General features: G+C 46.9%; 2 protein-coding genes across 2 annotated transcripts in view; one reads left to right on the forward strand and one right to left on the reverse strand.

Annotated features, from left to right (window-relative positions):
- ppp2r5eb (protein phosphatase 2, regulatory subunit B', epsilon isoform b) overlaps positions 1 to 3,606 on the forward strand; it is a 29,330-nt gene extending 25,724 nt beyond the window's left edge. The window contains exons 8-14 of the mRNA XM_053434657.1: positions 160 to 268; positions 1,402 to 1,455; positions 1,793 to 1,843; positions 1,994 to 2,113; positions 2,213 to 2,340; positions 2,724 to 2,825; positions 3,465 to 3,606. Of these exons, the coding sequence (XP_053290632.1) occupies positions 160 to 268; positions 1,402 to 1,455; positions 1,793 to 1,843; positions 1,994 to 2,113; positions 2,213 to 2,340; positions 2,724 to 2,825; positions 3,465 to 3,564 (664 nt within the window). The 3' untranslated portion in view covers positions 3,565 to 3,606. The remainder of the gene's footprint in view (positions 1 to 159; positions 269 to 1,401; positions 1,456 to 1,792; positions 1,844 to 1,993; positions 2,114 to 2,212; positions 2,341 to 2,723; positions 2,826 to 3,464) is intronic.
- Positions 1 to 15,455, reverse strand: part of LOC128450900 (E3 ubiquitin-protein ligase TRIM35) — a 454,970-nt gene that overhangs the window by 147,677 nt on the left and 291,838 nt on the right. The gene's annotated exons all lie outside the window — the stretch shown is intronic.

A 15,455-nucleotide genomic window follows, 5' to 3' on the forward strand; every position in this document is an offset into this window, starting at 1 on the left:
CCACTGCTCATTGATCCTCCGCTCCAACACAATGAAACGCTTTCATGTGTTAATGTTTGATTTATGTATTTTCTCTCTCTTTCTGTCTCCCCCCTCCTCCTCCTCTCCTCCTCTCCTCCTTCTCCTGCCCCTCTCTCTCTCTCTCTCTCTCTCTTCCAGTATAATCAATGGTTTCGCTCTGCCACTGAAAGCAGAACATAAACAGTTTCTGGTCAAAGTGTTGATCCCCCTCCACACTGTCAGGAGTCTGTCCCTCTTCCACGCACAGGTAATGTGTGTGTGAGTGTGTGTGTAAACTTTATCCTAACTATTGGTCTAATATCTTGATGTTTAGGTTTGAAAAGCTCTTTCTCTATTTAATTGTGCTGAGTCACTAGTCGTCTTTATCTGTTAATTCAAACTTTAAACCTTCAGATCTCTGTCATCAGCCCCCCCCCCCCCTTAAATTCGACCTACCCCTCCAGATGAGACTCATTGATATTTGTCCCATTGTGTCTGATTCTCTGAGATATTGGTCCAAACTCCTGGTTCCACCTCAGAATCTTTTCTCGTTGAGTTGACAGCCGGGATTCAGGCTCTGGTCCACGGAGTCACGTTGTGGCACAAAGGTTTTCCACCAGTCTAAAAAAAGATGAACCACAGTTTTGTGGGTGACCATCATGAACCAGTCATCTGCCGTGACCTCTTCCTCGTGCAGATCCACCTTCTTAAACCTCTTCTGATAGAAAGTGTTTCTGGGTCAGATGACGTTTGAAACTCAGAACACCAACATCAGATGTCGATAATTAATATTGACGAGGAAGCAGATGAATCTCTGGTCTCTGTGACCTGCAGCTGGTTGAGACGCTTCTCTACAGGAACCATCAGATGATCACGTCCTTCAGATCAGTTTGATTATATCTGACTTCAATGAGCTTCTATCTATTTGGATTTGAAAAGTCGGTTTGATCCAGTTTTTAATTTCAGTGTCAGAACCGTTGATAACGTTAATTTAACTGGTCCCAGATCAGACCTGAATCTGTGACTTTATAATCATTGCTTTTATTATGGTGCAAGTTATTTCATGAGATTGGAGATTTAGAAGAGTTCAGACTGTAGAAGTGGATTTGAAGCTGGATTCAGTTTCCTCCATTTTCATTGAAGGTTTACTGCTGCAGATTCATAGTGAGCGCCCTCTGCTGGATTCAGAGCAACACCACATATTCAGATTTCTGAATATTTACAACCGGTCATTACACTTTGAAAATAAGTCCCCCCCATTCAAATGAATGTTTTGATTATGAATGAAAAGTAAATGAGCTGCTGACACAGTGACATTAACTCTCCTCCTCTTCCTCCTCCTCTTCCTCCTCCTCCTCCTCCTCCTCCTCCTCCTCCTCTTCCTCCTCCTCCTCTCTGCAGTTGGCGTATTGCATTGTACAGTTCCTAGAGAAAGACCCAACATTAACAGAACCAGTGAGTAACATCCATCTCTGAATCCTCCATGTTTGAGAGAAGCTGCCACTTGACTTTGCTTTTAAACAGTTTGGTCTGTGCTCCATTGCTTTTCCCTGTTTGTGTCACACAGTGAAAACTATGTTACAGATAAATATTTAGTTTAAGACAAAGCAAACACATCCTCAGTGTGATGATTGTTCTGTTAGAAGAACTTCACATCACTGCTGTTTGAGGGTGAAGGTTCTTTTCAGACCAAGGAAACACATCTGTTTAAAGCTCAGTTTAAACTTCATAAACTCTTATTAAACAAACTTATTACAGCAAAACAAACTAACTTTGTGAATTCTGTCCTCAGGTCATCAGAGGCTTACTGAAGTTCTGGCCCAAAACCTGCAGTCAAAAAGAGGTGAGTCTGTTCACGTGTCAACCCTGTGTGAAGGAGTGTGTGTTCCTGTGTGTGTTCCTGTGTGTGTTCCTGTGTGTGTTCCTGTGTGTGTTCCTGTGTGTGTTTGTTTGTGTGTGTTCCTGTGTGTTGACACGTTGCTCCTGCTCTCAGGTGATGTTTCTAGGGGAACTGGAGGAGATCCTGGACGTCATCGAACCAACACAGTTCGTGAAGATCCAGGAGCCGCTCTTCAAACAGATCTCCAGATGTGTCTCCAGCCCACATTTCCAGGTCAGTGATGATCAGCAGGTCCAGGATCAGTGTTCCTGCTCGTTCACTCCTGCCTGGACGTTCCTCTGAGGTGTCTTGTGTGTGTGTGTGTGGTCGCAGGTGGCCGAGCGCGCTCTGTACTACTGGAACAACGAGTACATCATGAGTCTGATCGAGGAGAACTCCAGCGTCATCCTGCCCATCATGTTCGCCAGCCTCTACAGGATCTCCAAAGAGCACTGGAACCCGTGAGTGATGGACCACAGCTTCTCCTGTTCTGTGGTTTAAATGGTTTCTTCCCTGGTTTTGTGTTCTCACAATGAGTTGTGTTACATTTAGCTTCTGCAGCAGCTTCTTTATGTCCCACTGTCCGTCCCACTGTCCGTCCCACTGTCTGTCCCACTGTCCGTCCCACTGTCCTGAAGTTTCTACATCAGGACAGAAATCCTGATCCTCAGAGTCAGAAGCTGCTCCGGGCGTTTAAAACACAAAGTGTGAATATTAAAATGTTTTTTGAACAAACGGGTTTGAGCGTCAGTCTGAAAAGTCTGAACTCAGTAAATGAAGACGTGTCGTGGACTCGTGATGATGTGAAGCCTGACCTCTCTCTCTCTCTCTCCCCCCTCCGCAGGGCGATCGTAGCGCTGGTGTACAACGTCCTGAAGGCCTTCATGGAGATGAACAGTACTTTATTTGATGAACTCACAGCCACTTACAAGTCGGACCGCCAGCGGTAAGAAGCTGTTCACCTCCTCCTCTTCATTATGAGTAATATGAAAAGTTCCAGGAGCAGAATGACCACGAGGAGTGAAGAGACGTTAGGAGTCCGAGTGTCTGAGTGTTTCCTGTGGTGGCTCCGCCTCCTCGCTGGTTCATGTCTCATCACGTCTGATCTCAAGTTTCAAAACTCCACTGGATCGTTCTCACAAATAAAAGATTCAAAATCCATCATATCTGTATCGATGTCTGTTCCTCCGCTCTGGAGACCAGCAGCTTCTACCTCCGTCTCGCTCTTCAGCTTCAGTTTCTAAAGATCATCTTCAAACTCATTACCACCGAGCAGTTGATGGTTTTAAAGTCAAACTGGTTAGAATTTGGTGAAAGATGAAAGTGGCTGTGGGATCTGAACTCTGCCTTTAGGGGATCTCTTCTTCACGTGTTCACCAGTCCTCACTTGGACTCAAAGATCAACTGATTAGATTTCAGTGGTCAAAGGTCACGTGACCTCGTGTTAGTGTGGTTTGCCGCAATGTGTGTGTTGTGTGAGGTTAGAATCCCGCGGCCGCTGTGGCAGAGCGGCTCGGCCGGACGCTGGGAACCCGCTGGTGAAGCAGGTTTGGTTTGAACCTGTCGCTCTGCTGCTGTTTTCCAGTGAGAAGAAGAAGGAGAAGGAGCGGGAGGAGCTGTGGAAGAAGCTGGAGGACTTGGAGCTGAAGCGCGGCCTTAGGAGCGACGGGATCATCCCCACTTAACGAAGACAGCGCCGCGCTCCCCCCCACCCCCCCCCCGACTCTCTCCCCCGTCTCCCCCCCTCCCACTCTGACTCCCCCTCCCCTCCATCTTGCCCCCGCTCCCCCCTTCCCTCCACATCAGCCATGTCTGCCCAGAGCTCCGACCCCCCCCCATAAGGCCCTGGTCTCTGGACGGACTCGGAGCGCCCGCTGGTTTCTTACTTGTGTTTATTTTTCTTCTGTTATTTTTGCTCCTGTGTTTATGCGACTTCCTTTACAGTAGATTCATCACGTCTGTTCTCATTATTTCAACAGCACTGTAAATAATTCTTTTTTCTTTTTTTTCCCTTTAAAACTGATATTATTGCAAAACAGAAAAACAAAACAATAATAATAAAAAAAAGGAGGAAAAAAAATAGAAAATGAGAAAATGACTTGTGTGGGAGGGGATTCGAACGACAAGAAGAAAAACAGTTTGGACTTTAGGACGTGAAACGAACATGTGGAAACAAAACAAGAAAAAAAGAGACGATTTTAAAAGCTTCATCCCTTCTTCTTCTTCCTCTTCTTCTTCTTCTTCTTCTTCTTTGTCACTGCAGTCACGTGTCTAACTTTTATTTTCCTGGTTCTCCTCTTTGCGTTTCTTCCGTCGCTTCCATTTCTCTGTTCATCGGTGCATCTGTGCATCCCCCCCCCCATAAGGACCACCCCTCCCCTCCCCTCTTCCCTTCCTGTTCAAAACAGGAAACAACACAACCACATTTTAAAACCTTCTCAGTACAACAACACGTTTTAAGATCACCTGTCAGTGCGTTTACATGCGTGTTCTTTCAAAGTTCACGTCCAAGAAACATTTAAAGAAGTTATTTCCTCAGATTCATAGTTTTTGTTTCATCCCTAAATTTGAGCGACGTCTCGTTAAATTACATGAAATAAATTCTCTTAGAATTTAAATCTAATAAAAGAGCAGAACAGCAAATTCTCGGTCAGGACATTCAGACAAGTATCTGTAAATCATAAGAAAGACAGTTTGCTCATTAATCCTCGTGTTGCAAAGTTCTCTTCAGGTTATGAAATAATCCCGAGGATGTTTGTCTCTACATTAAATGTCAGCGTGCAAACAGGAAGCTGCTGCAGCAAGTTTGATTCTTCAGGCAACGTCCCACTTCCCTTCTGCTTCACGCCGAGCATGATGGGAAATGAAGTCTTTGGATCATAATGGATGTAAAATCAATTCATTAAAAATGTCTACATGTTTTTTTTTTTTAGTTTTCCAACACTGACACTTTATACGTTCATGTCCGAACTGACGACACACGGCTCCAAACGCCATCGGATGTTTTGACCGTATCTTTCTATTGTGAAAGAGTTGTTGTGTCCTGATGCTGCTGTGACCTCACTTCCTGTCGTCCATCACGTGATTTCACTTTTCCTGGTCGAGTCTCTGACTTTATCCGATTCGATGACCTGAGGACGACTGAAGAACACAGATCTGTTTCCATGTAAACGCACTCCTCTTCCTCCTCTTCTTCCTCCTGGGACTCACTTTACATCACGTGATTCTTCTTCTTCTCCTCCTCTCTCTCTCTCTCTCTCTCTGACCTCTCTCTGACCTCTCCCTCCCTCCCTCCCTCCCTCCCGACCCACCCACCACCACGTGTCCCTGGTACCAGTCTGGCACTGGTACTCCGGCCCGTCACAGGGACTTCAGAAACTAACACAAAAAGAAAGAGTCTTCAGAGGAGCGCCAAACAATCTTCCTCCTGGCGTGAAGAAGACGAGTGTCCCGCCTCAGGGGGGGGGCGCCGCTGCGTCGACTTCACAGTATTACAACAACTGTGACAAAAGAAAGACGACCCTGTACATTATTGAATGCAGTACACTGATAATCTTGTATCTTGTAGTAATTTAGCCTTTGTTTTGCTTAGGAAACTGTGGAGAGGAGTGTCCAGTATATAAAGAGGTATTATGGAAGAAGACTTCCTGGTATTTATGATAGTGCCCCCCCCCCCCCCCCCCTCTTTTACTTTCTTCTCCGTCTCTCTCTCCTCCCTCTTGGTTTTTATCTCATTTTGGATATTTTTTGATGAAGTTTCTTTTGACCATTGGATATATTTTTTTTTCATTTTGGGAAGGGTGGGGGGGGGGGGGTTTAGGGGTGAGGGTGACGGCAGGTAGGCCGGGGGTCAGAGGTCAGACCGGGGGGGAGGGAGGGGAGGGGCGGAGTGGAACACATTGTCGGGGGATGTGACGGTGAACCCCCCCCCCCTCCTCCTCCCTCCTCCCTGGCAGAATTAATGTGTGCTTTAGAACGGCCCAGAAATAATATGATTTAAAACTGAAAAAATAAAAAAAGATAAAAAAGGGTTGGAGAAATACAAATGTTTAATTATTTTAAAAAATAAAGAGATATTAAATTAAACCTGTTTTGTGATAAAGCCCAGACGCCGAATTGCTTTATTTACTGGGCTCGATGTGTGTGTGTGTGTTTGTGTGTTTGTGTGTGAGTGTGTGAGAAAGAATTCAACCTGACAATCATCTGTGAACATAAACAGATTTAATGTTGGGTTTCTAAATTTAAAATCATCAACTAAAGAGGAAAGCATGTGAGTTATAGTTTTAATATTTACTGAGATGTTTTTAAAATGTAATACAATTTAAAAAACAGCTGATGTTTCTCCAGAAGTCTTCACAGAACTGAACGATGATGTGAGTCTGAGACACTCGACACGTTGACTTCTCTCTGTGACTCTGCTTCAACCTCATTGGCTCCTACTGATGACGTAGATCTATAACAAGGATCAAATATCACTTTTTAAAAGCTGTTTTCATTGAACACAAAAAGAAAATCATACATATTCTTGCTCTGGATTATTTTCAGTGGCAGAACTTCTTGTTTGTGTGACCTCTTCATGACCTTTTCATGTTTCTCCTAACCAGAGGAAACTATCACTTCTGACATACTGGTTAAGGTGGAAGGTCAGATATGAAGGGTCCTTAGTTAAGTTAAGGGTTATTTATTAACTGGTTAATGTTTATAAGTAAGTCAAAGGGAAGTCCTTATTAGGAACGCTGCACAAACCTGTGTGTGTCTGAGGTATTACTCATGTGGGGACTTAAATCTGCATAGGGACAAAAATCAAGTCGACATAATGTGAAGTGAAGAGTTTGGTGTAAGATTCGGGAAATAAAGTTTATCAGTTATCATCTGATAAATATATTTATGTATCATAATTATCGCAGGTCTGTGTTTATGAGACATATGAGTGACAGTCATCAAATTATTCTATAAAAGAGAAGAGATGAAGAAGAACTTCATAAAGATCCTGATTGATTGAATCCAAGAAGAAGAAGTTCTCATGAACAGAGCAGAGGTCAGTGAACGCACCATGACTGGCCTGATGATGGAAACATGGTGGATCAGTGTCTATGGGCCTTGAACGCATCATGCTATTTAAAAGCTCTTACTTTAATTTATGGAAACTTCTGGGATCATGTGATCGGACAAACACAAGGTGAAGACGTTGTTGTATAAAATTTAAAAAGGAAACGTTTATTGTTATTATTATTATTTCCTTACAGTTACCTCCTCTTACCAGTAGCATCTGCTGCAGCCCCCTCATCAGCCTACTTCCGGTGTCACTGTCTGACCAATCAGAGCAGGAGGTTCAGTCAAACACGGAAGCACCTGTTCAGGTAAAAGAAGGAACAGAGCGTCGTGGTCACGTGATGGAGAAACTTGATCCTCACAGAGGAAAGTTAGTGTAAAATAAAAGTGACGTGAAAGTTGTTTTCTTTCTGCTGAACTGGATCCAAACTGATCTCAGATCCTGTTTTTATACAAATACATGAAGAGAGAGAGTAGTACCGCAGTCTGTCACTAGAGGTCAGCACAGACCTGCACTTCAGAGAGGTGTGTTTGTCTGTTGTGTGTGTGTGTGTGTTTGTGTCAGTACAGTACACGTTGTGTTTATTCAGCTGCAGGTATAAACATGATTTATATTAATGACTCATTCACAGCATCGACAGTTTTGTTGTTCATTTGTTTTGTTGTTGATTTGTGTGAAGTGTTCAGAAACAGTTTGATTCTCCAGCTCAGCCTCGTCCTGCAGATCAGATCCAGATGTTTCAGATCCAGATGTTCAGGAGCTTCCTGGTGTTTCTTCTGGCTGAACCACTTCTACCTGCTGATGAACATCTGTCCCATGTTTCCTGTGTCACTGTACTGATGTAAGGACTTAGTAATAGATTACTCTATTTCCTGTGGGATCAATTAAGTATCTCTCTCTCTCTCTCTCTCTCTCTCTCTCTCTCTCTCTCTCTCTCTCTCTCTATCTCTCTTTCCTCTTCTTTCCTTTTATTTCCTCATCACATCAGTTCCCTCTTTTTTCTAATCATCTCCTCTCCTCTCCTCTTTTGTTTACCTCCATTGTTTCCTCTTCTTCTGTGTTCTCCTTTTTCTTTTCCTCACCATTTTTTCTCCTTCTCTTCTTCTCCTTTTCCTCCTTTGTGTCCCTCTCTCTCTCTTTATTCTCCTCTTCTTCTCCCCTCTCTTAGCTCTGCTCTTATTTAATCTATTTTCTACCTCTTCTATCCTTGTTTCCTCTCCTTGTTTCCTCTCCTTTTCTTGTGTCATCTGTCTTCCATGTTTCCTCCTCCTCCTTCCTCTCTTCTCCTCCTTCCTCTCTCCTCCTCCTCCCTCCTTTCTCCTCCTCCTCCTCCTTCCTCTCTCCTCCTCCTCCCTCCTCCCTCCTCCCTCCTCTCTCTCAGTCTGGATTTCCCTCCTCTCTTTAATCCCTGTGCAGTTATGGATGTTTTATGTATGTATATTAATATAAACCTGTTAATCCCATATTGCTTCAGACTAATCTTCTTCTGTTTTGTGAATCAGGATTTGAATCCACGACGTCTCCGGGGACGTGTCCTCCCATCAAAGCTTTGGAGGACGTAGAAATCATAAAGACATTCTTCTCTTAAATATTAATGAGATCCACAAAGAGTTGTTGTGATCGTTTGACTCAAAGTGAAACCAGATAAAAACTTTTAACACAGAAGTTTTCAAACGTGTGAATCCTCCTGTTGCTTTTACATCGATCTCATTTATTTGTCTTTATTGTGTTTGTGTGTTTTGGACGTTTGAACCTTCCAGAGACTCAGGTTCTGTTTCAGTGGTTCTGATCCTGATCCCTGTGAACAGAACGGGTTCGGGTTCCCACTGAGGAAACAACAGAACCAGGTCCAGTTTGATCCAGACCCAGTCCACCTCTCCTGGGTCTAGAACCTTTCACACCTGATGTTCAGAGCTTCAGACTGAACTGAAGAGTCTGAAGCTCTGAACACAACGAGGTGTGAACGAGTCCCGACAGAAACACAATCACCTTTTTCAAACTCTCCAGGTTGTTTTTCAGTCTTGAATTTTTCTTCCTCTTGCTAAACCACATTTCTCTCGTTGCTGTGACAAACTGAGTCGTCCCTCGTGTCCTCCACAGTTTGTGCGTCTCAGTCGAGGACACACTGTGCGTTTCAGAGTGTGTGAGGATCACAGATGTTGAAACATAGAGAGACACAACTCACTCCCTCACTTTAACAAACGGTTTGAATCAGGCTTCATTCAGTTGATCTGAAAACCTGCTGAGTCAGCGTGACTCATCACATCTGCTTCAGTGGGATTTGTTTCCTCCACCTGAGAAAGAGGTTGTGTTGTTGTGTGAGTCCTGGTGTCACTCTGTTGAGTCACATTTCACCAGTTTGTGATTTTACGCTGATGAAGCAGAGATATTTTGAGATTGGATTCTTTCCATCTGGGCCATCGGCTCATTTCATGTTAATGCTCTTTGATGGTTTTCTTCTCACTTATTTATACTTCCTCCTCTTCATCCTCCTCTTCATCCTCCTCTTCATCCTCCTCACGCTGCGTCTCTGTCGTGTGAATCGATCTCTGAAGACGATGTGTGTTCGGAGGGAATTCTGGGAAAGAAGGAGGAGAGGAGGATGAGGAGCTCCTCTGAAGCTCATCCTCCTCACCCTCCTCATCCTCCTCATCCTCCTCACCCTCCTCTTCATCCTCCTCATCATCTTCACCCCTTCCTTCCTCTTCATCCTCCTCACCTCCTCATCCTCCTCACCCTCCTCACCTCCTCATCCTCTTCACCTTCTTCACCCTCCTCACCCTCCTCACCCTCCTCATCCTCTTCACCCTCTTCATCCTCCTCATCCTCCTCATCCTCCTCATCCTCTTCATCCTCTTCACCCTCCTCACCCTCTTCACCCTCTTCATCCTCCTCACCCTCCTCACCTTCCTCATCCTCCTCATCCTCCTCCTCACCCTCTTCACTCCAAAACGTTTGTATTGAATAAAAACTTGTGTTGGATGTTTATGAAAGTTTATTTTAGAAGCTGCTGTTTTGAGCCGATAGTGAAATCTATCATGTGAGTTATCTGTTTATGAGTTTGTGTAACTTGGTTCAGATGGAAATAAAGATTTAAATGTGTTTTCCTGACGAGAGGTTCGAGCTCCACTCACAGACTGAGTCTCATTTTGTTTTGCTCGTTCCTCGAGATGTTTCTTGTTTCTGCTTCTTATCATCTCGTCTTCCCTCCTCGTTGATCATGTTCATGTCACATGACCTCATCTGAACCTAACATCACATATCTTCACCTCCTGCATCTCGTCCCTTCTCGTGTTTATATATTAAACGTGCCGGCTCCATTCTCCTCCTGCACCTCCCTGTGACGCAGCTCCTTCCTGTCACCTCCTCCTCCCAGTTGATATGGAAACTGGAGACATTAATAACCCCACAGTGGATGAGAGTGACTCACGGTGGCGTCCCTCCAGAAAACTTTTCCTCCGGACTGAAGATTAGTTGTTTTTCGATTGTGTTGTTGACAGACCGAACATGAAACAGGTCTTTCACTTCTGACTCTGTCCTCTCATCTCATCACTCCTCAGCCTCCTCAGCCCTCTCACCCTCGCTTCATCCCTCTCACCCATCCTTCTCACCCTCCTCACCCTCCTCATCCTCCTCACCCTCTTCATCCTCCTCACCCTCCTCATCCTCCTCACCCTCTTCACCCTCCTCACCCTCCTCATCCTCCTCAACCTCCTCATCCTCCTCATCCTCCTTACCCTCTTCATCCTCCTCACACTCTTCATCCTCCTCACTCTCCTCATCCTCACTCATCCTCCTCATCCTCCTCACCTTCCTCATCCTCCTCATCCTCCTCAATCTCCTCATCCTCTTCACCCTCCTCATCCTCCTCATCCTCCTCACCCTCCTCACTCTCTTCACCCTCCTCATCCTCCTCACCCTCCTCACCCTCCTCACCCTCCTCACCCTCATCCTCCTCATCCTCCTCACCCTCTTCATCCTCTTCACTCTCCTCATCCTCCTCATCCTCCTCATCCTCCTCACCCTCTTCATCCTCTTCACTCTCCTCATCCTCCTCATCCTCCTCACCCTCTTCACCCTCCTCACCCTCCTCATCCTCCTCACTCACCCTCTTCATCCTCCTCATCCTCCTCATCCTCCTCACCCTCCTCACCCTCCTCACCCTCCTCACCCTCCTCACCCTCTTCATCCTCCTCACCCTCCTCATCCTCCTCACCCTTCTCACCCTCTTCATCCTCCTCACCCTCCTCATCCTCCTCATCCTCTTCACCCTCCTCACCCTCTTCAACCTCCTCATCCTCCTCACCCTCCTCATCCTCCTCACCCTCCTCACCTTCCCCACCCTCCTCATCCTCTTCACCCTCCTCATCCTCCTCATCCTCCTCACCCTCTTCATCCTCTTCACCCTCCTCACCCTCTTCATCCTCCTCATCCTCCTCACCCTCTTCATCCTCTTCACCCTCCTCACCCTCTTCATCCTCCTCATCCTCCTCATCCTCCTCACCCTCCTCACCCTCCTCATCCTCTTCACCCTCCTCACCCTCTTCAACCTCCTCATCCTCCTCACCCTCTTCACCCTCCTCACCCTCTTCATCTTCCTCACCCTCCTCATCCTCCTCATCCTCCTCACCCTCCTCACCCTCCTCATCCACTTCATCCTCTTCACCCTCTTCATCCTCCTCATCCTCCTCACCCTCTTCATCCTCTTCACCCTCCTCACCCTCTTCATCCTCCTCATCCTCCTCATCCTCCTCACCCTCCTCACCCTCCTCACCCTCCTCACCCTCTTCACCCTCCTCATCCTCCTCACCCTCCTCACCCTCTTCATCCTCCTCACCCTCCTCATCCTCCTCATCCTCCTCACCCTTCTCACCCTCTTCATCCTCCTCACCCTCCTCATCCTCCTCATCCTCTTCACCCTCCTCACCCTCTTCAACCTCCTCATCCTCCTCACCCTCCTCATCCTCCTCACCCTCCTCACCCTCCTCATCCTCCTCACCCTCTTCATCCTCCTCACCCTCCTCATCCTCCTCACCCTCTTCACCCTCCTCACCCTCTTCATCCTCCTCATCCTCCTCATCCTCCTCACCCTCCTCACCCTCCTCACCCTCTTCATCCTCCTCACCCTCCTCATCCTCCTCACCCTCCTCACCCTCCTCATCCTCCTCACCCTCTTCATCCTCCTCACCCTCCTCATCCTCCTCACCCTCTTCACCCTCCTCACCCTCTTCATCCTCCTCATCCTCCTCACCCTCCTCACCCTCCTCACCCTCTTCAACCTCCTCATCCTCCTCACCCTCCTCATCCTTCTCACCCTCCTCACCCTCCTCATCCTCCTCACCCTCTTCATCCTCCTCACCCTCCTCATCCTCCTCACCCTCTTCACCCTCCTCACCCTCCTCATCCTCCTCAACCTCCTCATCCTCCTCATCCTCCTCACCCTCTTCATCCTCCTCACCCTCTTCATCCTCCTCACTCTCCTCATCCTCACTCATCCTCCTCATCCTCCTCACCTTCCTCATCCTCCTCATCCTCCTCAATCTCCTCATCCTCTTCACCCTCCTCATCCTCCTCATCCTCCTCACCCTCCTCACTCTCTTCACCCTCCTCATCCTCCTCACCCTCCTCACCCTCCTCACCCTCCTCACCCTCATCCTCCTCATCCTCCTCACCCTCTTCATCCTCTTCACTCTCCTCATCCTCCTCATCCTCCTCATCCTCCTCACCCTCTTCATCCTCTTCACTCTCCTCATCCTCCTCACCCTCTTCACCCTCCTCACCCTCCTCATCCTCCTCGCTCACCCTCTTCATCCTCCTCATCCTCCTCACCCTCTTCATCCTCCTCACCCTCTTCATCCTCCTCACTCTCCTCATCCTCACTCATCCTCCTCATCCTCCTCACCTTCCTCATCCTCCTCATCCTCCTCAATCTCCTCATCCTCTTCACCCTCCTCATCCTCCTCATCCTCCTCAATCTCCTCATCCTCTTCACCCTCCTCATCCTCCTCATCCTCCTCACCCTCCTCATCCTCCTCACCCTCCTCACCCTCCTCACCCTCCTCACCCTCATCCTCCTCATCCTCCTCACCCTCTTCATCTTCCTCACCCTCCTCATCCTCCTCATCCTCCTCACCCTCCTCACCCTCCTCATCCACTTCATCCTCTTCACCCTCTTCACCCTCCTCATACGACGGAGCCTCAGTCTGTCCCTGAGTCAGGACGGTGATGGATTCTACAGAAGTCTCGAACTAGAGGGTTTCATGTAAATCAGAAGGTTTCTCCTGGAGGCGGCTGCTCTTTATCTTATCAGCCTTCGTCTTATTGGATGTAACACTCGTCTCTGACGTCTCCACAGACGACCGGCAGCAAAACTAAAATCTGAGAAAAATGAAACATAAGATGGATGTGGACGATCCTCAGGGCGGCATCAATTTGATTTGTGGATTCCGAGGCAACGTGCTCGTTAAGGTTTATTTCTTTTGTGCACGTTGGGAAATTTGGCTCGAGGGTGAGAATCCAAACCGTTCCTCCTCTGAGGATCACGAGTGTTAATGTGAAGGAGTGAAACTTCACAGCCGTGATAACAATCATGAATATACAGAAACGGGTCGTTAGGTTTTTAGATATCATATCACGGAGCAGGTATTACATGTTTCTGCTAATCAAGGGATCAGATGGTTTTAAATATCAATGAAAAGTGAAATTAGAATGTTTCAGAGAGAGATCTTCTTCTTCCTCTTGTTGACGAACCTCTAACGTTCCTCAGGTTTTCACATCCAGCTTCCCGAGGCCTCTGACTCTTCACGAGTGAGGAGGATGAACCAGGGAGGGACGAACAGAAAGCTCCAGATGAACTGATCCAGGATCAGCCTCATCAAGCTGGGACACCTGGACGGACGAGGAGTTGACACACGCAAAGAGACAAAGTGATCACAGGCGTCTCCTCTGAAAGCGTCCACTCTGTCCACAGGACGAAGACCAAACCCAACAAAGAGACAGTGTGAAGTGAAAGTTCTTCTCTAAACACACAGCCAGCGGTTCCTGCTCCCACCAGGTGACACCTCACTGCCGTTAAGCTCCAGGCAGCGGAGCAGGAAGTTACTGACGGAGCACAGACCACTGATGTCCACTGGTCTGTGAGAGGAGGGGTCAGTGATCCTGGTTCTAGATGATTCCTGTGTCACGATCCAGCTCCTGGTCCCCAGAGGAACCGAGGAGGACATCCCCTGAGTCTGTCCCCTCCACCGAGTCGTCCCATCTACAGGTTGTGTTTCTGACAAACGCACAAAGAAATTGATTATAAAGCATCTTTTACATCTTTATTAGTTTATCTTATAATCTGCTCATATGGTTTTTATTCCTTATTAAAGTTTTGTTGAATCAAATAAACGACTGGACACAGAAACTAGGGAGAAGTAATATCTCCACACATTGAGAGTCTGTATCATTACGCTGCTTATCAGGAAGTTAAAGGTTGAATTCACGACGCTGAGAGGACGTGATGGTTTGTCTGGTTAGTGTGACCCTGAAAACAGCCTCTTCCCACTGGGTGTAATGGAGCCTTAGTTATTGACCATTACAGTAATTTAGACTCCTACTGCTCCCCTGACACAAACAGATAAAATCCTTTTAAAGCTCTGATCTCTAACCCTGAACCTCAAACACGATCCTCTGCAACTACACATTATTATTCACCTTTGACCTTTGAACTGGGACAGGACCACAGAAGCCTGACCGGGGCCTGTGTGTGTGTGTGTGTGTGTGTGGGGGGGGCTATGATATTCCACCTCCTCCCTTTATTTTCAGGCCGGTGAGGGAGAGACATGAAGCTGGACTAATTAGTCGTCGGATCAATATGGAGGGACGCAGCTGTGTCTCCATCCAGATGTGCAGGAATGTCTTTGATCGGCGCTCGGGAGGTTCGATTCCCCGACCACATCTCCTCTCACTCCCCCTGCACAGATGAGGCAGCAGGGTTTGAACTCCACTGTTCAAACTGCTGCAGCTTCTTTTGTGTCGGTGAGATAATTCGCTCCGGAGCCGTCGCCTCCAGAAAAACGTTTGTCAGGCTCATCGGGCTTCGTGAGGTCGCGAGCGCCGGTTCCACATGAACAGCGATGGCCGCCTGCTGAATGCTGATTGGTTGTAATTGGGGGTTAGTCATGCAGTTTAATTAGAATGATCACAGTCATTAAATCCCTGTGGAGACTCTTCTCTGTCCAATGAGGTCGATCCGACTCACGTTGAGAGAAGAGATGTTAAAACTCAAAGGTGGAGTTCACTCAGCTGATCACTGCTTCTGCTTTTAATTTACTTTATGACTCAAACTCTGGTTTGATGCAGAGAAAGTCTCACGAAGCTAAAGATTGAATTCATAAATCACAAAAAATTAACAACTTCACTGATTCTCGTCTTTGGCTCTCGACCCAAGTGATGGAGCTCCTCCCACAGAGACCTGGCGGTTTGAGATCCGTGGTGCAGCCCGCACACCAACACAAACGCTGACTCGTCATTTTCACTTAT

The sequence above is a fragment of the Pleuronectes platessa genome, chromosome 11 (genome assembly GCF_947347685.1).
Source record: "Pleuronectes platessa chromosome 11, fPlePla1.1, whole genome shotgun sequence".
In the NCBI taxonomy this organism is placed as follows: Eukaryota; Metazoa; Chordata; class Actinopteri; order Pleuronectiformes; family Pleuronectidae; genus Pleuronectes; species Pleuronectes platessa.